Source organism: Denticeps clupeoides, chromosome 1 (assembly GCF_900700375.1).
Source record: "Denticeps clupeoides chromosome 1, fDenClu1.1, whole genome shotgun sequence".
NCBI classification, from domain to species: domain Eukaryota; kingdom Metazoa; phylum Chordata; class Actinopteri; order Clupeiformes; family Denticipitidae; genus Denticeps; species Denticeps clupeoides.
The window spans coordinates 29,718,688-29,743,238 of NC_041707.1; the positions used below are offsets into that span (position 1 = coordinate 29,718,688).

A 24,551-nucleotide genomic window follows, 5' to 3' on the forward strand; every position below is an offset into this window, starting at 1 on the left:
TTAATGTCTGTATAGTACTCATTGTTGTCCCTCAGCCCTGTCCCACAATATGTCCCACACAGCGATGTTCTGCTAAACAGCTAGAGTATCTGTTTGTGTTTGAACCCGTGGCAGATCATGCATACCTTCACAAGTGGGGCAGCACTGATGAGGCCGGACCACTGGCTGGGCACAGGTGGGCACCGGGCAGGAGATGAGGACACACATCTCGTGACCAGCGTGGCAGTAGCAGTCCCTACAGCCATCATGCCAGCTCTCGCCCTCCTCATACCGATGCCCATTCGCAGTGAGGCAGTACTGGTTCACAGAAGCAGTAGTGGTACTGGGCATCAGGGCATTCTCTGGAGAAAATGTGGAAAAAGCCACACAACGCTCAGAAGAGCCGAAGCAATAAACCCTACAAAAACGGTGATTTGCAGAATGTGAAATGAACCATAAATGCTAACAAAAAGGCTTCCATAACAAAGCCAGTAAAGTTTTGATGATTCAGACCCATTTAATTCCCTCGAGCACCAGAATCCACGCTCCCTTTCCCATCCAGATCCACTCAGCACATATTAAACTGTCTTCCTTTTAAAGCTAGCCTTGTTCTGTAATACCTTGTTTGTACCACAAAAGTAAAATTTTAACGGCTTCCTCCACATGTTTTGTACCAGAGCCAAAATTGGAGTTTAAATGCACGTGGACCCTTTTTACAATTAAGTAGGGAGATTTGGGGAATATATCCAATATAGCATTTATATATATATATAGAATATAACATTTTTCACACAGTAAGAGAATTAAGAGAAGTAAGAGAACCTGACAAATGAGACTAAAATGTGAAACATTAAGATTGCAAATATTGATCTTTACACAAACTTCATAGTTACACAGACTTCAGAGTTGTTGATGTCAATGCTATCCTTTAAAGTATTTAGTATCATTTGTGGATTGAGTTCACTTCAGCTCATACTGATTTAAGCAATTGTGTTTGCATTGATTGTACAATTAGACCAATACACTGTATATTTGAATATTTTGGCCTAAAGTGGTCTAAGGCTAGTTCTAAGACTAGTAGTTAAAATAATAATACTGAGTACATTTGGGTGTAAAGTAACACAGATTTTTTTAATCTAAGGTCGAGTTCGACTGGAAAAATATTATATGCTTAGCACCTGGATGAGGGCAGCATTTACAGGCATAATATTTGGATGACAATCAGTAATGAGTATTTACAAGGCCAGAACAGTAGTAAATGGGGTTAGAACCTGCAACTTCATCTGGTCATCTGCTTCTACATCACCAGCATTTAGTTTTTGAATCATATTAACAGTTCTAAAATTGAATGTGCATGTGTTTTCTCAAGAGAGGGGCCCAAATACATTCCATGATATATATGGCAGAGTAAAAATAAACTCTTTCTTGAACTTATCATCAGTTTTTAATGAGTTAAGCAAACATGTAGACCCAAAAGTGGAATGAAACACATTCAAACAGCCTTAGCTCCAGTTCATAACAGGCAATCCGCAAAAGCCACAAAATCCCAAATGCCCTACATTTGTACCAGCCACTGAATGGAGAAATTGTCACCAGAGGTCTTGTAAGGATGGATGAGATGAAACTCACCTTTGCAGAAGCAGATGCTGCAGCCCTTCTTGTTTTGCTGATAACCTTCACTGCAGTGCTTGTCGCATGTGAATGGGGCACACTTCACACACCGGCACATCTCACAGCCGTGCTTGTTCCTGCTGCAGGGAGAAAATGCAAACCACTCAATCATTTTGTCATATAGTTCATCCATCACTTGTTCAAGTTCAAAAACCTGTGGCTATGTGCAAACACTAAGTGCTATGTCAGGTTGGATTTGAGATGTACCAGAGTATGAAACAGTGTATGTGCAGGTGATGTGTAGTGCTAAAACCCTGGGCTGTTCGGGTAAGTGTTTTACTGCTCCCCAAACAAGTTTGATGGGCCTAATGTCCTCGTATGAAAGTGTTACATAGGGGAGAGGTGGTAGAAATTCACAGTTGAGCAGCAGACATTTAGAATGCAACCATATATTTATTTTAATATCTTTAACATGCTGTTCTTGAATTGATTCTTGGACATTTGGGGATTTTTTTTGTTTGTTCTGTGCGGTTTTATTTCAGTAATAAAGTACACATATTAACCTATTTTAATCATACTTCTATTCTTTCATCTAAGTATTAGCTGTTGGACGGTGGGTTCGAGTCGTGCTCCTATGGGTAATGAGTCGTGCTCCTTGTTAAGTATGAGCTCATAGTTTAGTCAGCAGCTGGAGGAAGTTTTAAAGACTCATTTAACTGTTAGGTTCATCACTAAAAAAACATGAATACAGAGTTATGGACCTAGGAAGTCCACTTAGGAATCTGCATAATTAAAGGCTTTCAGTTTTTTTTCTCCATTTCTGTTGACTGAATCAGAATTGATTCTGGATACTAGGCCTGTCAAAATAGCATCTTCTATCTATTCTATTGTTATATATCACAGCAAATATGTCGAAAGTGAAGTATTCCTCTCTCTGCCTGTACCAACAAATTGAACAGGAGTGAAGATGGAAAACGTTAATCAGTCAGAGACACAACCATACAAAGCGAAACATTAACTCCATTAGGCTGGAGTAATGATGCCATTACTCTCTGACTCTGTAATCCATAAAACTGCCATTGCAGCTTCTTCAGGGAAGCCGAGGTCTCCCTTTCCGCCAAAGCTGACTCTAGGCTCGCACGCCAAGTGCGAACTCACATGGCCTAGCAACCCCACACAAACACAGAGGCTGTGAATCCCCATGCCCTTGGACTCGGACTTTGTTTAAATCCAGCCTATGGAATTTTGCTTGGGAGATAACTGCTTGCTCTGCAAAAATTCCTTTGGTCCCAGAGCTGTGGCGCTATGTCCTGTCAGCTCCCATGATGCTTCAGCCCCATTGAGGAGGGGAAGCAATTTAAATCCCTCTTTGTGTCTGACTCGATCCATTTGACTGTGCTAAATGTCTGTACAAACACCTTCCCCCCGGGTGGGTCCTGATGCACAAAATGTTCCTGTTCTTTTAAACTAAAAAAAAAAACTGTAAAGCAAACAGCATCTGGGAAGTTTTGACTGGAATTTCTCTGATTAAACATAATTTAAAACCTTACAAAAAGACCCAAACAGACTTTTCCTCATCTTCCCTTTTGATGTTTTTTTTCCTGGGTCGTGAAAAACACAAGCCGGTTAATTAGAGACAAAGATGCCCCCAACTTTTCTCTCCTCAGCCAGAATGTCACTGCCTCAATTTCCTGCTTCACTTTCTCTCTCTCTTCCCCCTAATTCTCTGCCCAGATCCATTCTCCTCCAGGACATTCTGGTCTCCAGCTTCATGGAGAACATGGTTCAAATACCAGGCATTGGGCAATGTGCTATTCCATGGCCTGTTTGATCGCAGTTTTGAAACACTGAGATGCTTTATGAGAAAAAAAATTAAACTAGAGGGAATAGAGGAATGAGAGAACAAGGTGAAGGGAGAGATTCCAGATGTTTCCTTAAGTTAAAGAGATTAGGAGTTGGAAATGGGACAGAGGCTGGGCCCAGAATTGTCCCTCCATGGTGTGGATTAAGGTGGCTTTGTGACTGTGTTTGATCTGAGTTTGTTCGGTGGAATGTAGGTCATCCCCACAACAACCAGGTGTCTCATTCTGCTGAATCTAGACCACAATTGTAACCATATCAAAATGTTTCACATTTTATGCTTTTCAAAGCAGAAAAATGAAATATGAAATGTGATGACAGAGTTTCACACTCTAGGGCCGATGAGGAAATTTACACTTACACATATCCATAGGAGCAGGTCTTGGCACAGGTGAGTGGGCGGCATTTTGGCATGGGCTGGCTGCACTCACAGACATCACAACCAAAATCATCCTTCTCATATCCCATAGGGCAACTCAGCAGACAGTACCGAGCCAAGTCTGGACAGGAGTTGTCTGCAAGTACAGACAGTAATTAACATGAACATCACACTACCTGAACATCCAAAAATGAAATATTCAAATCTTCACTCAGATAGCACAGTTAGCCATAGAATAGAGAATAAGATTTTCCGGCTGATACCGGCTGATACATATTATTTCCAACTCACTGTTGAGGCACTGGCAGAGCAGGCAGCCACTCTGGTCTTGCTGGAAGCCAAAAGGACAATCAGAGCCTGAGAGGGAGCAGTTCTCCAACGGAGGGCACAGCAGGGGGCTTACTGTCTCGTATGATGGTTCTAAAAGACAAGAGATCATCCCCTAACATCAGCACAGTAGCATGACGGCCACACACAGGAGGCCATCTGATGTGTGTACTGGTACACACATACTGGTACTGCTGTACTGGTACACCATTATGTTCCAATAGTTGTCTTCAGTTGAGAGGCACACGTTTGATGTCATATTTACAGTAGGACTGAATATAACAAACATGAAGATGCAATGTGATGCAAACAGTGGGGCGATTATGCCGAAGAGCATGACGTTATCGGGCAGCTTTGATGAATGAGGGCCCCTCTTGTATAACCTGAGAAGGCAGGAACTTCACACACAAGGGGGACGGAACTCATCATTAATCCTGGGGAGTTCAATGGTGGCCACACGTGTACGTCCTGCCCAACCAGCCAGAGGGAAACGTAGAACACACGGGGTCTAATTACCCATGAGTGTAAAATAATACAACCCCTCATTAGTCCTGTATGCATTTCTGCCTACCACAGGTGGGTCTTGGTGGGGGCACAACTAATAAAAAATAGAAACAAGGCTTCCGTAGTTGCAAGAATGCGCCACTGGTTTCTTTTTCATGAGCTGCCATCCAGGCAGGGCTCTAATGAGGGGCACGTACATTGAGGTTCCATTCTGGTCAGCCACTATTAACCTTCAGAACTCCAGAAGGAGGAGTGGGGTCGGAAGGCACTGCTGATACGTTCCTGTCAGCTCCTGTTTGAGGTAAAGCAGCCCATGAAGGCTACAAGTCATTAATGGCGTACAGTAGAATTCAGAGTAATACATTACAGCTGCATGGCTCTGAGGGGGCTGCCGTGAGTCACGCACCCAGTCCCCATTGCAGAATGTAATCATTCCTGAGGCATGAACAATGTCCTTACGTTCTGGGACGTTTCCTGGTCAAGGACTCTGTCTGAGTGTTGGAGGAAGTGCAGGCCTTACAGGGCTCTATATCCCATCCCACCATCTGTGTTTGGATTGTTGGAATAGTTTGAACATCTTAACGATGAGGTGTTGAGAAGTCACTCGGCTGTGTGTGTGTGTGTGTGTGTATGTTAGAGGGAGACTTCCTGTGAAGGGAGTAAAGGAACCTTGTCCGTGTGACACAGAATGAATGTCAAAGAATGTTTATGAAGACAGAGATCTGTCATGGCTGCATATCAGGGTCGCCTGTGTGTTTGCCAGTGGGCCCATACCCTCGCAGAATGGGCAGCATTCGCCAGGGATCTTGATGGGGTTGTGGCAGCTCTGTTTGCAGGCCATGGCAGTGCAGTGGGCCTCTCCATCCAGGCACTGGCAGAAGGTGCAGTCATCCTCTTTCCACTGCTCCTCGTGGACACGGAGCTTGTGGTTCACCCAGCAACTGGCCTCCCTACCGGCCACAGACAGCAGGTCTACGTCTGCAGAGGAATAACCAGATAAACAGATACATGTGACAGGAATAAGGACAAACAAAAAGGGACTACTTGCTAATCACCTGTTTCTTGGAGAGGAGGAACAAAGTAGCTGCTCACTCAGCTCTTTGGGTTGGTGTGTAACTTTTTTCTGACCCCCAAATGATCTTCCTCATTCTGGACAACTTAAACCCACTCCTGTCACTGCATACCACACGCAACCAAACCAATCATTGTGACATTAATGGAGGTAGTAGCCTAGTGGGGTAACACATTGAAACCAGAAGACCCAGGTTAAAATCCCACTTAGTACCATTGTGTCCTTGAGCAAGACACTCTGGGGGGACTGTCCCCGAAACTAATGATTGTAAGTCACTCTGGATGAGGGCATGTGATAAATGCCATAATTGTATATCAATGATCATCGCCCATGGGTCATGTCTTTAATAGCACCTCTGAAATATCCCCTTTTTACACTGTACGTGGAGCCTCCTTGCTAGTGGTTGGTCAAAGTCAGGTAAAAGTCAAAGTAAACTATTTTCATCTCATGTATATACACACATGCTGTGGCCCACACAGGTTATTCACCCAACCTGAGGGTCTGACAGAAAGAAAAATGAGGAAAGCGGGCATGGAGACAAAGCTGAGAAGCCAAATGTCCAATTTCCTGTTTCGTTTTTCCAGCAGCGTTCTGTTAGTCTCCACCTCGGCAGTTAACCTGGCTGCTGTGTGTCAAACATACACATTTTCAGCCAGACCCCCCGAAGGGCAGTGCGCTCTGAGGGTCAGCGCCGTAAACTGCTCTCTGAGTTAGGAAATGCCTGTTAGGAGTATTAGATGCATTATATGGTGTATTCGGCCGCGTTTGAAGTGCAGCACAGCCTCTTAACTGAAGCCAAATGGGACCAGGAAATGTGTCCTGCTGTAATTTTTAGCAGTGCCTGCGAATCCAAGTGTGGAAAAGTGAGCCTGTTTCACACACATGCTCTGATTCAGTGACATCACTCTGAGGGTTAGCTGGTGGATAAAAGATGACTGCAGTAAATATGGAGGTATTTGTGTGTTTGCTTGAACACAATATTTAATGTGTGTGAATGTAGACTTTACTTTACTTTACCAAGCAGACACTTTTATCCAAACTTAAACATGCTTTTTATTCAAAAAGAACATGCTTGGAAATTGTTAAGTGCTAGACTAAGAAATTTTTTTATTTTGTGCAGTGTGTGTGCATGTGCGTGTGTAAGCGTCTGAAATACTTTATAGACACCTATGTGTGTTTGTGTGCATGTGCTTTTTAATATTGTGTAGGCACACACGTGATTGTTTGTATGTATTTTTCTCCTCGTGTAAGAGAAAGAGGGTTTGTTTGCATGTGTGTGTGTGTGTGTGTGTCAGACTCCTGGGGGTAGGCCTCAGTTTGTTTGATTCCAGCAGAGATTTGGCTGTTGTGAGCTTCTCTCCATCTGGGTGCAATTACCTTCAGAACCCAGTGTCCTCACTTCTCTTTATCTCCCTCTTTCTATTTCGCCTTCTACAACCAACTTCTTTTCTTCAGCCAGAAGCTCTTTTCCACCTCTTATTTCCTGTGATCCAATTCAATATCCAAATTACAATCGTTTTTCAATGGCACTTTCACCTCTATTTGCCATTTATGTCTTGCTTATTTATGTTATCTTTAGTTATGCAGCACAGTAGCACTTTAGTTGATTTGTCAACCTGTTGATTCAGCAAACTGCACCCAGCCAAAGTACCTTGTTATGCTGGCACATATTTTGGCTCCAGTCTCAGGATGAGAAAAACTGTGATTCATTTAAGTTAAAATAGCTTTCTTACATTTCAGCAGGTATTAGGAAAAGCATAAGGGTTATTAAACACCCTTTATGGGCAATAATTTAAATCAGTTACTAAGCACAGAACTAAATGCTCAATTGGAGATTGTTTTCTAGTGTAAGGTCAGGATTTAGATCAATGCATAGCTAAATCAAGAAAAAATCTCTAACGATACTTGGACATGAGGCATATTGACAGATGCGGGTTTAAATGATGAAGTAGTGTGTATACGTGATGCTATCAGTCTTTGCAATGGGCTCCTGCATCCCCTCCTCCCTTATATAACCCTAGCTAAAGATTATGTTCTGGGTGACACATCAACACAAAGGGTAGATGGTCTCTCTTCTTCATAATCAGATAGCTACCAAGTGGTTCTTTCTTGGTGTAAATCCTGAAGACATCTTTGACCTAACAGCAGCAAACTTGTGTGGAGTTTATGTGTGGAGTTTATGTGTGGAGTTTATTAGGTATAATTTGTGTGCATTGATATCACAAAAAACATGACATTTCAGTAAAAGAGGGGATGTTTTACTGGTTCTGTCGATTAAAAAAGCTTATTTTGAAATTATGAAAAATGGCAAAGCACAAAGTGTATGGGTTTGGATTAATTATTGAAAAATCTTGTTACAAATGTAGTTTCATATTTTTTAAATGCGACACATTTATGGCCCTAAGTGCCCACAGAGATATATTGTGTGTGTTAGTGTGTCTGGGCTGCTGTAAGAAAGGGAGAAGATGAAAGCATTCCCCACCATTAGCAAATACAGCAGCCAGGTGCAACATCAACACTGACCTCTAATAACCCTGAAATGAGGGTGTGTGCATGACACTGACACACACACAGTCACACACACACACACTCAGGTACTTGTATTTGCTGTTTCATTCCTAGCATCTCCACACGGATACACACTTATGTGTGTGTGTGTGTTGTCTGTGTGTATTTGTTTGTTTGAATGTATGTTTTTATCGTGGCACCCAGAAACGCCCTAGATGATGAAATAAATCAGTCTCATCAAAAATATGTTGATTAGGATGTCCAAGAACGCCAAGTATGTCAAAACTGCACCCTGCAGCAGGGTGTAGAGGGAAGTCATTAAGGCGAAAGTTCTGTACACAGTTACTGCGAGCGTGGGGGTGCCCTCTTCAGCTCCTCTAATGAGAGAAGGCATGCCTGCTTCCTGTCTGATGCCAACTTCCCTGTCCAAACCCCATTCACGAGGTGTGAGCAATGCAGAACAAATGTGAATACAGATCATCCAACAGTGCACAAATGCTGTGAGGGGGCTGACACAGCGGGGCGTCACACCTCGAGTCTCCAAACCAGAAACTGAACACAGGAGGTCAGGAAATCTGCTCCACCTATAGCTGACTATGATGAGCGCATGGTAAGACACACATTAGCTCACCTGAAAACAATGGGCAGTGGAATGATTAAAACTCCATCAGTCCGTGAGACACAGGACCAGCATGGCTCCTTTGATACATGTGAAGTCAGTCGAACATTTCAGATGCACCTCTGAGGGGGCAGACATGCCCAACTATCAGCCTGTTTTTGCATAAGGTCTTCATAAAGTCAGCGGAAGCTCTCAAGTTTTCTACAATCGTCACACTCACATTCCATGTAGTTACGGATTTAATGAAAAATAAAGAGGAGCTGACAAGGTGCAGACAAGGCTGACTTAACCCAAATTACCCACTGACATGAGCACATGTGTCACGCATATAACTAACTTTAGTAGAAACACAGTGGATAAAGTCAATTTTATGTAATTGAAAATGCGTTATGTAATATGGAATCACGGGTCTAACTGTAATAATAATTTCTCTTTTGCTAAACATGGGAATGGTCAACCAAACAAGAATATACTAGTTTATGCTGGAAGTGATTTAATCCATTTATTTTAATATGTATGGAATTTATTATTCCCTTTACTACAAGAACTCTGTTGGACTTCAGTATCATACCTACGCAGACGGGACAGCATTCCCCCTCTGGGGTGTAGAAGTTGTCGCAGTCCAGCTTGGCGCACTCAGCCTTGGAGCAAAAGGAGATGCCACCGCGGCAGCGACAGAGCCAGCAGGGGTCCATCCGATACACCTCGCCCTCGGCAAACTCCTTTCCATTGTGAGAGCATCTGGGAGAACCTGGTGTTTAAAACAAGAAGAACACAAGCTAATGTCATTGCTTGTTTGGTTCAAATCTTAATTTCAGAGACACGATTTGTACTTCATAACCAAATAAATCAACAATTCTCAAACTAATATTTTTTCAGAAATTAGAATTTGGGATAAAACTGATTGCACAAATGTAACAAATGCTCAGCTGTAGTACTCCTGACAAGACGCCACCCAGGATGGCTGGCCATTTCACCCATACATAAATCAGTCACTACGACATGTGTGTAAGTGGACTTCTCAAACATGTTCTCTGTTATAGTTGTCATGGGGCCACGGCCAGTACCAAACCACACATGCAGATAAATTAGCACCTTTGTTCAAATTTCTCATGGACAAATACTCCCCAACCGCAACTTCTTATATAGTGTCCAGAAAAGTTTTTCTTCTTTTCCAGAAAAAACTTAAATGAGTTTGAATACAAAATATTCCAATAGTCAATATGTCAATGAAAATTATATTTCGATAGTCGATATAGTGAGTGAAATTCTTAAATGGACAGCCCTGCATTAGTGCATTGGCAGCATTTCACTTGAACTCAAGACTAATTGTTGCTGATAATGGGCCTTTCTTCATTTATGCACAGATTTCATTCATTTACAACAACTTCTAGCAACCATACCCATTTAGAAACTTAACAGTGCAAGACCAAAATTGCATACAACTCAGGACTGGAAAGAAATAATTAATGAAATATGGACAATCTTTCTTTCTCTCTAATTTTCATCCTGATTAACTTTTCTCTCCAGAAAAAAATAGGATTTGGACTAAATAGACTAAAATGTAAGTGAAGTGTAAGTGAAGTGAAAGTGATTGTGAAACACTGCCACACAGCCCACGTGCACACAACAAAATATATCATCTTCTTTTAACCCATCACCCTTGGTGAGCAGTGGGCAGCCATGACAGGTGCCTGGGGAACAGTGTGTGGGGACGGTGCTTTGCTCAGTGGCACCTCAGTGGCACCTTGGCCGAATGGTATTTGAACCGTCTGATCACGGGTCCGCTTCCTTAACCGCTAGGCCACCACCCCAAATTCTAAACAAATTGCTTCTGTAGAATGATATCTTTGGAAGAAAATACTTTTAATTTCGGTGTGAATTTACCAATTTTTTTCATGTTTAATTGAAATCCCCATGCTTTATAATTGTTCTTTCTGGTGTTTTGTTTTGTTTTATTAATTTATTTTCTTGCTTAATGCTTGACCTAATGCTTGACTGTTAGATCAGAAGAACAACTTGGATTACACTGTTAAATAAATCTCATGGCCAATAAAAATCTAAAAAAAAAAAATCAACAATGTCAGACATAAATGTTTGATTGAAATAGATAATGTCTCTTATAAATAAGGACATTTGTGACTCTAAACTGTTGAATGGCAGTGTACGATTTATCTTACAAACAAAATGAAAGTAGCGTGCACTTGTAAAGACAGCAGTGGGTTGGGAGTGTGTGTACTGTCATTCTAGCAACACAAAATTGTGGACATTTAAATAATCTTGGTTTGCATAATGTCAAGGCCCCGGAAACTTGCGCTGCACCCTGCCCCTGTTTTTATTTTACTGTGGGGAGCTGTGGGGAGAAGGATGAATCTTGGTTCTGTGTGTACATGACAGGCCGGGTGCAGGGTTAAAGTTAACACAAGCACTGTCAGGGTCAGGGTCCAAGAGCAGACACTCAGAGCATAGCCGGTGGTAAGTTTCGGAAACCTCCTTAGCCTCCAAGCAATGGCTGCTGTGTGTATTGCTTTAGACCAAAACCCCACCGTTCCTGAATGACTAGAACATGGAAAATCCTGGAACTTCACAGCCGCTGCCAGCACCAGAAGCCGCTTTACAAGACTCTGTGCGTCTCTGCACTTTCCTCAGAGTTCACTGAAATTACACGCTGTTTTGCAGGTCTCTCCAAGAAAATTGGGTTTGGCCAGACAGACTATGCCCACACATCATCAAATGTGGCCCAAACGTCACCCATCTCCAGCAGCTGGAGAGAGACGCTTCACTTGTTGGTGCAAAACCACATTCAGTCAGTAAACATCAGAGTCAGCGCATGTTTACTGTTCGGACACGACAGGTCCGGTACCTGGCCGGGAAATGCCAGCCAGAATCAGACAGATGGATCAGAAGGATCTGGATGAGACTCCTAGCATCTGCAGGCCAAATCCTTGCTGCAAGGAGCACATCCAGCTCTGACCCAATCATCTCCGGCGGCCCGGGTTTACTCCCTAATGCAAAGCAGGTGAGCAAGCGGAGTTGAAAAGGGAAGGAGGATTTGCCTCAAGTCTCTCCCTCCTTCCCCTGCTGCCCCCTGCTTCGCCCGCCTGCCGTGCAGCAGGGCCAGCCAGAGGAAGCGCGGCAAGGCCTTCACCCAAGCAGAAATCAAGAGACTTTTTTCAACACTCGTGACACAAAAAGAAGTCACTTGACAGGATGCACATATGTGATTTCCAGAATATTTGTTAATGCTAATCTATTCGAGCCGTGGCAGGGCAACAGGATTCCAGAGGGTTTGTTTTTTTTTTCAAATCCTCTGTTTTATCTGAGAGTGCAGATAGGATTGTCGGAATACTTTTGGCAGATGATTTATTAATCCCTGGCGCACCCATAATCATTTATTATAAACTAATCAAGTCTGTTTCCAATCTTCTTCAAGCTGGACATTCAAGCTCTAAGCAATAACAAAGACTGTTTTTGTTTCTCGAAACGTTCATTAATGACTTGTCTAAATGTTCATTCTGCAAATCAAGTGGCGCTGTTAATGGGAGGGGGTCAATAATCAAGCCTGAAAACCACAGTCTCATTTTTTTTAAGGGGAGGATTCATGTAAATCCTGAGGACAACTTTTCAAATAGCGTCCTACGCCAAAATGTCCAAGGCACTTGACAAAGTATGTTCAACTACATCCGAATAAATCCCCATTCTCAACATCTTTTTCCACCAGTCAACAGTTTACAAGCAGTTCTTTATTTGGTGTTCAAATGCCATCTTGTTCCTTAGAAGCCTCTTGTCCCAGAAGCAGGATTTGGACCTGTTTACACTCAAGCCGCTCATTCTACAGAAGGCGTAAACGTGCAATCCCCTCCCCACCCGCTTTCTGGTGTTGGGCGCAGTCATGCAGGCTAAGCGCCAACGGGGACGGCAACAAAGGCCATCAATGCCCGCGACCTAAGAGCAGCAGACACTTGTTTTGGAAACGTTGATCCCCTCTGCCCTCTGGACGCCACGCATGCTCCACGGCTCCAACCAACTCCATTCCAGTTGCCCGGTCCGGAGAGCCACACATGAAAAGCATTCCCACTGGTGACCCGCTGAACCCTCGGCCCCCTCCAGCTCTGGCCATGTGAGAGGACAGGAACTCTTTGACACTGCATTTCTGTTCCAGAGTACTGGTAGCCTAAGCACTTTTCTGGTCGGTGGGCTCATTAAATCCATTAATTCCAGGAGACAGGGCGCATTTAGGAGACGGTGCAGGGGCCAGAATGGGAATTCGCTCTGTTGATAAAACAGAATATTTAGCGCTACTGCTGAGAAAACAGAGCCTCCATCCCTGTCGCTTTTGCTCACGCTCCTCCACCCTGCTCCGTTCCTCCAGCTCCAGCCATTTTGGAGGAGATGACGGATGAAAGCACTCTGATTGGATTCGGTGTGTTTGTGTAGGCTCCACCCCCAAACAGCCACATGCTTCCATGCTGGGTGTGACTAACGCAGTAATTACATTCGGGTCCACAGGCTTTCTTTTGAGCCCAGCCACCTCTCCTCTAGGATATTTTTCTTCATGAACTCCCATCTCAGAGTTCCTTCCACTAAAACAACCGGTGCGGGGTAATGTTTGCATGGCCTCAATGTATGTACAGAGTGGAAACGAGGAAATGGGAAAAGATGAGAATGCTCGGGTGGGACTGTTGCTGCCGACACAGACAAGAGGCAATGTCGCCTCGTCCCTGCTGGGGCACTGGGTCACCCGGCACGTGCTACAGGTACACTGTGTGGGCACCATTAGGCAGCTGCCACTAGAGGGTGCGTGTATCCTCAGGGTGGACGTCAGGCACTTCCCCACACTGCATTACTGCACCCCGACCCCCTTTCTGAGCATCCAGTTCCACGCACTCCAGACTGTATTTTCAGATCCTCATTATTGAAAACCCACACTTTGCATAGCTGTGGAAAATCAACATTCTGCTCATGCACCAGAGCCAACCCCATCGTCATGACACCCTTCTTTAGGGCAGCCAGATTTGGGGTAGGGGGCACCACAGTGTGCTTTGGAAGGTATTCAGGAAAAGAAAAGTGGTGCGCCCCACTGTACAGCTATTGTGGAGGAACAGTAGCGGCCTCACAAAGCTAGGGTTACGCGAGTCTTCGCAGCTGTTTACTTTGGGTCTGCAGTGTCACTCTAATGTATGAGAGGTGCCCAAGTGGAAGGGGATTGGGCTGTGCAGACAGACGCTCCTGGTCTGTAATTGTCAGTGGCTAAGTTCTTTCGCAGATCTGCCTAAACACAGAGTAGGTACATGCCTATTTAGCGGGGGAACGCTCAGTGTGTCTGGATAGAAGATCTCAGCGCGTGATTGATGGGGCTGTGGCTAAGATCGTAATTAGGCCAGGGGAACAGAACTGAAACTAAGCTAATAAAGCTCAATTGTCTTGAGGAATGGATGAATGATATGTTTATGGTTTGGATGATTTTGTGTGCATTACGGTTATGGAAATATGTGCAAAAAGATGCTACAAGGAGCATTTCTACAAAAAGCCCTGGCAACTCAACCTGCATAGAGGATGTGTCCCATGGCTGACATTTCAGGTGCCGTAAGTGGATACCTCAGGTTTTCCCCCCCAGATGGGGAACTGAAAAAACCAAATGCTTGATAAAGCAGGACCTTGCAGCCCAACACCTGATCGGACCACTGATAATAAGAAATGGACGGCCACATGACATAACTAGTGTAGTGCAGTAGCCTTGGTATTTTAATTTGAAAGTGAAGTGATTGTCATTGTGAAACACAGCACAACACACAGTACACACAACAAAATGTGTCCTCTGATTTTGACCCATCACCCTTAGTGAGCAGTGGGCAGCCATGACAGGCGCCCGGGGAGCAGTGTGCGGGGGATGGTGCTTTGTTCAGTGGCACCTCAGGCGGTTCGGGGATTTGAACAGGCAACCTTCTGATAACGGGTCCGCTTCCTTAACAGCTAGGCCACCACTGCCTTTTTTGTCTTGTTTGATGTCGAGGTCTGAAAGAGCCTGCTTGAAGGCCGTGAGTCCGCATAAGCTCTGGCTCTAGAGGTTGGAGTACACTGGGCGGACGTGTTAATGTTTGGATAAGAAATCTGACAGATGAGGCGGAGGATGAAGGCCGTCCCTAAGCAAATACAGCAGGACCGTGAGGTATCTGCACAGCACTGTTTACTCTGTGAGCTGCTAACAGCGTGGGCAGACACAAAGCTCGCATTGATAAACTCTTTAACGAATAGTGTCATAAAGACAGAGGGGGGGGGGATTTTTAAAATAAAACAGTTGGCAAGGATCCTTGTTCTGTCTGACACTTAAGTTAAAAAAAAAACTTTGTTAAGATGGTTGATTCATTTTTTTGTGTGGTCCATTGTGATATGATGCAGAGCAGCTTTACGATTTGCCTGGATGCAAACCCAATCTCAACAGCAAAATAATGCCATGAGGGAAATGCAATGAAAAGTCTATATTGGTCCATATTAAGGTCCATTCAGAAACATTCTGTTGGTCATCAGAGGGGCAAAGGGCCAGCTGCAAGATTCTCCATTGTCATTTAAATCACTTGAAATTGCAAACAGACCTTCCTTTGGTGGTCCAACTAATGCAACTGTTAAAGGGAGACACTTGGGGTCTGTAACCAGAAAAAGAGGGAGGGGGTGACAAGCGCTTTAGAATTCAGTGGCAACTGGACCTCACCAAATTTGAATTTTGTGGCAGGATTAGCCAGTCTGTGGGCCCAGGAACAGTCTAAATGACACAATGCAAATACAACAGCACAAAATCCCTCATCTGGCTTGTATCCTCAATTTGGTCTGCACCTTAGAATAGGATGCTTGTTCCTGGAAACCCAGGGTTGTTAAGTAAACCCCCGCAATGTGATAGCGCAGGGACAGTGCAGTGGGATGCGGAAATTATTTTATTGCCATAGAATGGACTATTGTAAACAATGGGTATATCAGGCCTCCAGGGCTCATTCATGATAGAAAGACACCTCTTTGTAAACAAGCTTTTCTTCTCCAACCCCCCCCTCCATCTTCCTCCAATGAAGGCACAAGGACGGCAGTCTTTTCCTGGCTGCGGCAGCTCTCGCAGGCAGAGGAGGCTGTGTTGACAGCCTCGAGCAGACTCATGGAAATAGAAAAAAAAATACACAATGTGAGTTCTGTTCAACGGCCGACTCTGGAAGTCAGTCAGTGGAGAACAAAGCGGTCTCAGTCCAGCAGCCCACCGTGGGTCTGCAGGTTCTTATATCACTTTCAGCCCTCAGATGGGACCTAGGATGGGACCAGGCATGATTTTAACGTAAGCTGTGCAGAGCTGGCCCTTTGCCCAGTGGGGCTCGGGGCCAGGAGGGAAGGGGGTCTGAGATGCAAAGTCGGCCATGAGACGACACAGAGGCACAAAAAGGGACAAGAATGATTAAGGCAGAGGGTGTGTGTCTGTCACACAAACACTGACACACAGATGGCCAGGGGAAGAGACACACCCTCAAATATACTCAAGCCCACGCCAACTCAGCTCTCATGTAATATTTGTGGACACAAAAAAAAAAGAGGCTGGGCCAAGGCTACAGCGTCAGCTGTGTTTGCGCATGTGTGTCTTTGGGAGTGTGCGCGCACATGTGTGTGTGTGTGCCCTGTGCAGATTGCGTGTGTGAACCAGAGCAACAGGAGCAGATGAAATGCCGAGTGTATGGGTTTGAATGAAGAGGTTGCTTGTGTTTGTGTGATTAGACCATGGAAAAGCACCCCTCCCTCAGCCAGATCTCCAGTGAGATTAATCGAGAGAAAGTGAGTGAAAGAGGGAAAAGCCTTCATCCTATTGAAAAGACTAATCAGTGTCAGAGAGTGAGGAAACCTGGCTGATTCTGCCATTGTCTGCGGCAGTGACTGGAACTGGCTGCTCAAAAGGGCAACTGGCTCCAGTCTGAATGAGCAGAAAAGTAACATCAGAAATCACTGAAAAATTATATATATAAATTATATTATAAATACAGAAAAAAAACTATATTACTGCCTTTTTGGCAGGTGGAACGTCTCAGACGAAAGCAGTAGTCAGTATCAAACTGCAGACACAGCCAGTTGCCAAAAGTTAAATAACAACCTGATTGAAAGTGTTCTCTTTTTTTTGCAGAGAGCCCATAAAACAGGACTCAAGGGGTGGCGGGGGGTCTACTGTGGTGCTGCTAAGCAGTGAAGCAGGCAGGCAGGCAGCTTATGTAAGCTCATCTAATGTTCAGGTTAAGGCTTCGTCCCCTTTGAAAACCTTTTTTCTCACCGTTCCCCAGAATGACGCTTCGGGCCTCGCTGCTGCATTACGCACATTCGTGTTTTGTTCTGCCGCAGACAACCACAGATCGGGTTGCAGAGGTGAGATGGGGCCATGACTCTGGGAGTCATCATGTAAACACGGGGTAATGCCACAGTGTGCGCCTGCCAATGGTGCTCTGGAGCCGAGAGTTCCTGCTCTGCAACAAAGAGTGGGCAGCCTGGCAGAACTAATGAGGACTCTGATGAATGAACTAGAGGGATGGGAAGAAAGAGAGATAATAAGGGCAAAGTGTTTACTTGTTTGATGTGCTTTCGCCGCTTCTTGCTGCTATGACACATTACAATTGACTGATTTGACATGAAAAAACATCCAGAGAGGTAACTAAGAGGCCTTATGTTAAGTGATGCAACAGGCGTGCCAACTCTGCAGTGGCCTGTTCTGGTTTCTGAATCACAAAACAGATTCATTTTGGGTAATACCACAAGTACCACTAATGAAAACTTTCATATTGGTCCAGTGAAAGCAACTGCATTTGGCTTTTCCCTTTACAAGACATTAATCAACATATGGGGCAGTGGTGGCCTAGTGGTTAAAGAAGCGGCCCCATAATCAGAAGGTTGCCGGTTCGAATCCCGATCCGCCAAGGTGCCACTGAGGTGGCATTGAGCAAAGCACCGTCCCCACACACTGCTCCCCGGGTGACTGTCATGGCTGCCCACTGCTCACTCAGGGTGATGGGTTAAATGCAGAGGACAAATTGCACCGTGTGCTGTGCTGCAGTGCTACAAGTGACAATCAATTCACTTTACTTTACTTTTCTTAAAACTATCTAGTAAATTTAATAAACGTTATATTATCACATGCAGTCAAAGCTAAACAGATCAAACATTCTGGTATCATTATACCTCAAAAAACATATGCAATGTGTACACTGTGGCTTTAATGATAAAAGCCTTTTAAAGATGCTCCTGTGTCTTCAATGTTTAGTAGCTTACACGATAAACTACGAATGGAGAAATATAACATAAAGTAGCACCGTTGCTCCTCTGTCAAAAGAGTACACACTCAATCTTATTGTTCAACAATATATCTTTAGTTCCCAAAGTTCCAGAGGAACCTCTTTATTTCAGGCTATCTGTGCAATAATTAAACAATAGAATTGGCCCCAAAACTCACCCTATTGTGGTCCTTTTAACAATATCTTCTTTATATTTCCCAACATCCATAAATGCTGATTCTATTCATAATACTGTTCTGCATAAAAAGGCACATTTCAATTCAATTCTCCTTGTGAATTTATAATCTTGCTGTATTCATTTGATTTTATATTGGTGATTAATTTATATTTATTTTCTTGCATATAATTGATGTACACTGTACACAAAAAAAGAAGACTGGTGTTGAATTGCCAAGTCACATGAATCTACAATGATTTCCGTGCGCTGATATTTGTGGTGTAGAGTGCATCCTCCACCTTGATCCTCCAATGCCTGTGGATATATGCTCTCAATGGACAATAAATCAAACCTCTCCTGATAGCTAGCCAATACAAAGCATGCAGGACATCCATTCTCCAGCTGCTCATCCTGGCCCAATGACACTCACTCACTTTTCCTAGCCACCCTGCACCTTGAATGAATCTACTCAAACCGCCAGCTGGCCACAACAGACAAAGCCTCTATCCATACGGAGAGCAGATAACAAACAGACAGCTACATCGTCCGTTACACACATTCACACAAAACAATTTAATCGTTCACAGATGCAATGCACTTCGGCAAATACAAGACCACTGGAACGGGTGTGACACCAAGGGGGTGGAGGCATCCAAACCAAAAGCTGCTGAAAAATGCTGTTTACTGTGCCTTAGCGTTGCAGTTCTTAGGTGTTGTCCCTCTTCCATGACTGCAGGGAGCAAAGTCACTTTTCCATTGTGAAATCCAAGAGTCTATTTATTCATACAATATGAATCCCATTTCCTTGCAGTTAAAAGGAGTAAACATCTCAGCTTCAGCAATTGAAATCCAGACCAAGATTTAGTTTCAACTATCCAAGCAGTTGAATTTAAGGCTGAACTAAAACCTTGGTCTGGTCTGTACAGCTCACAATTTTAACTCCTAAATTTTTGCAAATAAAAAATTATGGCTCAAGGGCATCAAAATCAATAGGTGCAAAAACGAAACAACTTAGACTCAAAAATGGACGAATGTTAGCAGACAAAGGTCCAGTGAATAATAGTACAGGATCTAGGTATGCACAACATTAACACAAATAAAATAATGTCCATGTAAAACTTTTTACCAATACACACATGCACAACATACAGCTGCTGGACCATGTGGGCTGTGTTTCCTGGACCTTCTCCCATTGCGAAAGTCACGTGTTGGCTCGAATACATAGCAGGAGCAGCAGTGGGGAATAAAAACTGGCTGTGGTGTGAGTCTGGGTCCAGGCCAGCGCTCATAATTACTCAGCCTGTTGAGTCTACCACGTGAACACATCTGTCTGAGTGTGCATGCATGCAGGGAGTCTCACGTGAGCTCTTACACCATCCTCTGGAAGTGCTCAGGGAACCATCTAACCAAAATTGTCTGTATTTTTTCTTTCCCTTTAGGTATTTAACAGCAAGTCAAGACTTATTCCTGCTATCGGTACTTCCTCAGAATCTGAAACCACTTCAAAGGCTATATTTAGATACTCATTAGAGCATTTTGCAAACCGCTGTGTCACTTGGATTGAGTGAACACTTGATCTGGCCTGTGTGGAAGGGTCAGTGTGCGGTTTTACCTGCAGCCTGCTGGCACTGGCTGCGGTTGGCATAGGTGAAGTGGGCGTGGCAGGTCTGGGACTCGCATACACAGCCCTCTGCGGTCAGGTTACAGCCAGAGGACACACAGCCTGGGTCAACTGGACCCACAAACTTTTCCTTGGGCCTTTCCTTGTGCTCTCGTTCATGCCGCCGACCCTCTAAAAAGATAGAAAAGAGAGGCTTATGCCCACACCACCTTATATTACATATTTAACGGTGAGCAGGAATAAAAAGTACAGCAAATCAGAAATGACAAATTATTATTAGATTATAAAGGTAAAAGAGAGCAGTTCAGAAATATTCATATATTTGGAATCTTGGCAATGCCACATATCCATAGATATCTGAGAATCTGAGAGTATTCCATCACTTTTTTTTACCCCACTGACCAATTGAAACTTTGTCAGATGTCCCATCTCACCTGACTTGGCTGCCTTAATGCAGGCCTCTTTGTTGGGGTAGGAGAAGGTGGCCAGACAAGTGTGTCTGGAGTCACAGACACACTGTCCTCCAGTCCGGTCACAGCCACTTATCAGGGGACATCGTTCATCCTCCATTCCTGCGTCGGGGTAGTCTGGCAGGGCTGTGATTGGGGAGGAGGGTATGGGGGAGAAACAAATACCAGAAAGAACATGAGCGTTGTCACAGCAACCTCTGAACAGAGACATGCTTGTCTTTTGGCTAGGCTCCAAAGCCATGGCTGTGGCCAAATTTGTTTGCTTTGGTTCCACAATTTGGAAGGACTGTCTGCCATGGTGCACTGTGGCCCTTGATTTACTCCCTGGTAAAGAAAAACACAAAGTGGAGAGAAAGTCTCAAGAACACAAACACTTTAATAACAACATATTAGTCCTGAAAATATCCAGACTTTTTATGGTCATAGTTAAACTACAGAAAGGAAGTTGCAAATTTGTACTTGAATGAGTGTTACTTCAAACACTCACTATTCATGTCAAACACTCACAAGCCACTATTTTCAAACTGACACTAAAAATATCACTACATGCTAAGCATGGGGCTCAGAAACTATATATAATGCTATATATCATAATATTATATATAATGTTAATGATATATGCGCATGGGACCAATTGATGGGCCCCAGTCTAGATCATCCAGAATAGGTGCTGTCAATCACTGGGTTCCTCCCATTTGTTTATAAAAAATATAATATCATATTGTTTTCTGGGTGACAGAAATAATTGCATGCCAACAGGATGCATGGATTAAATTCATATTCACACAACACCCAATAATAACAACCTAAAAAAAATTACTTGAGGTTTTGGCAAATGTATTTATAAAAAAGGAAAAACTGAGAAAACACATGTATTCACAGTCTTTGCCATGAAGCTCAAAATTAAGTTCAGCTTCCCCTGATCATCCTTGAGATGTTTCTGCAGTTTAACTGGAGTCCAAATGTGGATAAAAAATCATTGGACATGATTTGGAAAGACACACATGAGAACCTTCTAGAAGGACAACCATCTCTGCAGCAATCACTCTGTGAATGTCCTTGAGTGGTCCAGTTAGAGCCCAGACTTGAATCCGATTGAACATCTCTGGAGAGATCTTCAAATGGAATTTTGAGCAAAAAAATTATTTAATCCATTTTGGAATAAGGTTGTAACACAACAAAATGTGTAATAAGTAATGCACTGTGAATACTTTCCAGATGCACTGTATTTGTGTAAATCCTAAGGACACCGTTGACCTTACACCAGCACACAAGGGCCATGCTAAGCGGCAGTTTGAAAACAGTGCCCACGGTGTCACAAGGTGTCAGCCTTTGCCCTGGTCCCCATTAATAATATAATGTGTCCTTAATTTCTTCTTATATTTATCTTATTGGCAGAATGCTTTAAATTTGATTAAGGTCCCCAGTGGAAGGAAACAGTATAAATTTGTCTTAATAATTTCATCTGACTGTAAGCTGTCTATCATCTACGTGCCAAAGATCAAATCCCACCACTCTAACTCGGCACGAGGGAGCACAAACACCCCATTCACAGCGCCAGTGCTTCACCTAGTGCCAAGGCCTTCCCTCTTATTTCCTGTCACTTTAAAATAATCCACACTTTCAGATGTGTTCCATCTGTAAACTTTACTCAAACCCTGAAACTGGGAGGCCTACAAAGGCTTACAGAGGTGGGCAGAGTCATAATTCTTAATTACAAGCTAACTGTTTCTGACAAAAGGCAGGCTTGGCCAAACTGGTGTGACGGCTTTCTCCAGTTCTGACAGCGGGTCCTTAAGTTGCTCCAGACCACAGTGTAGGTCGATATTCTGATCAGATCAAGGACTTTCTAAACACATGATGTACAGCAAAAGATGAAACAACTATAATATGAACTCATGTCAGTTTTGAATTTGATATTTTGACAATATCTATTGAGGAAACCATCTCTGCACATTACTGAGAGCATATAAATCAATTTCAATATTGATTTTCAATTTTCAAATAACTTATTTAGTTATTGGAAGTGATTTAAGTTTTAGTGACATTTAATAAATGAAAAATGTGATAAACTGCTCAAGTTAATCTTAAATAATTTGCTTTAAAATGGTAGAAGGAGTAGAGGATGAGGAGTGAAATGAGGGAGAACTGTCGGTGACTTCATCTCAATATCTGTGAGGATGTACTTTCAACATGATGCACACTCTGTAGTTTCTTCTATCTCATGGAATACATGACATATCATGACACAGAGGCCTGGTGCTAGCTGCTTAACACCTTTGAAAAAGGTATCATTTTGATCACACCCTTATTAATTTGACTATTGCACGTACCCACATTGCAATGTCACAACATACTTAAACTAGCATGTGTCCCTATCACAGAGACAGCTTGTCCTGTCATTTTGGACTTCAGGAGGCTGACCTTTGGCAGTGGCCCTCGCTGATAGCCATGCTATCATGTCTTTAAAATGTTGTATAAAGCCAGAGGAAGGCAAACCCCCAGCTGTCCAATGTAAAAGAGAAAGTAATTGGAACTAAAGTGATATGTTGACGTGTATATGGAGTTAGTGAAGGGCAATGATTATTGATAATCGTAATCAGAAATAGATTGGACAGGTCAAAGTTTACACAGAAGATATGAATAATGTCATTGTATGTTCTTGAATTTGCACATTATGAGCCTTTCTCCATGGCAATGCATGTTTTATGTTGGGTAAATACAATTTTATATCGGCTAACATATGTCACCCAACATTGCTGTATGATGGGTATGTAACCATACTGTACTATACCCTTCCCTTATCTTCAGGTAACTTTATATTGCACATGAAAATGTTGCATGCAGATCTACAACATTTTGCATTTTAAATAAGGAGTTTGCATCATGACCAACATTTTTGGTTGAGTCCAGCTACACTGCCAATGTAAATCATGTTAGACTGTGGTAATTATTGTAAATCAATCTTTATGTAGTTTTTCATGAAAACACCCCATTTCTTTTTATCATCCAGATGGACACTGAACATAAAATGACTTCATTCTTTAATGAGGTTTCTAATGAAGCAATGAATGACTAACATTGTGCTGAACATGAAATGCTAACAAAAATGTCCAAATGGCTTTCAAATAAATTCTGTAGCAGAAATATGGGCCATTACTTATTCACTCTTAAGGTGTACATTACGTATTTTCAGTGAACACAGGTTCACCGCCCCATTTGTGCTTGAACAAGAACAGCAGAAACGTTTCCCCAATTTTGTCCAGCTCACCCTGAAACCCCTGACTGAGTCTATAATCACATTGAGACTGCATTGCCAGGGTTGAGTAGGAAATCCGACATCACCCCCGTATGCTTTGTCAAACATGCAGGAGGTGTTGATTTAGCCTCATGCACAGGCCCAGCAGGAGATCCCAATCTCCAGGACCTGATGCCTCCCAGCTAGGGGCTGAACTCAATGGTGGAAGCCGTTAACTCTTCGGGCCATTTCGAAGCTGCTAATTTGAAGGGGGTGATGCCGTGGAGGCAGGGGCGAGATCAGTCTTCTCAGTTGCCACTTCGAACACACACCTCAATCAAGGGGGCGGTCGACTGGAATGCGAGGACCAGGGACCTCACATGTCGCCATTTCTATACCAGAAGCTTCCTGAAAGGGTCACTTTTGTTATTTCTCACCTCTGCTGGCTTCAGTCACTGCCAAGTCACCGTGTTTATGCACAGAGGGGAGGTTTTTTTTTTTACGTGGGTTTATACCGAGTTTAACCCCACTCTCATCTGGACAGCGTGAAAGAAAGACACACTTCAAACAGAGCGCAGATGAAAACACAAACATGGTAGTGTGCTTCCACACCAACTAGCATAATTAAGCTATTTATAAGCGGAGAAATCACTCCTGTGTACGCTGTGCAACATTTGAGGCAGGGGACGTCATATGTGCGTCCGTGGAACAGCAGCTGGATTGTTGCAGTGAGGCTGTTGGGCTGTAAGGGGAACATGGAGACAGGAGGCTAATTCATCCTGGAGAAAGACAGATCCTGCTGGAAAACTCCAAACCGGGAAAATATGTTAAAACGTGAGGGCACTGACGCAAAACTAGGGAGCAGTTTAATAAATGATTCTGAGATGACCACACTTACAGTAAA

At 43.4% G+C, this 24,551-nt stretch overlaps 1 protein-coding gene across 3 annotated transcripts in view; it reads right to left on the reverse strand.

Annotated features, from left to right (window-relative positions):
- The window catches only part of LOC114780344 (cysteine-rich motor neuron 1 protein), a 32,784-nt gene that overhangs the window by 6,906 nt on the left and 1,327 nt on the right, over window positions 1-24,551 (reverse strand). For all 3 annotated transcript variants that reach the window (XM_028967653.1, XM_028967750.1, XM_028967725.1), the window contains exons 2-9: window positions 20,374-20,535; window positions 19,931-20,110; window positions 9,431-9,610; window positions 5,435-5,638; window positions 4,121-4,249; window positions 3,812-3,965; window positions 1,609-1,730; window positions 126-341 (exon numbers count right to left, since the gene is read on the reverse strand). In XM_028967653.1, the coding sequence (XP_028823486.1) occupies window positions 126-341; window positions 1,609-1,730; window positions 3,812-3,965; window positions 4,121-4,249; window positions 5,435-5,638; window positions 9,431-9,610; window positions 19,931-20,110; window positions 20,374-20,535 (1,347 nt within the window). The remainder of the gene's footprint in view (window positions 1-125; window positions 342-1,608; window positions 1,731-3,811; window positions 3,966-4,120; window positions 4,250-5,434; window positions 5,639-9,430; window positions 9,611-19,930; window positions 20,111-20,373; window positions 20,536-24,551) is intronic.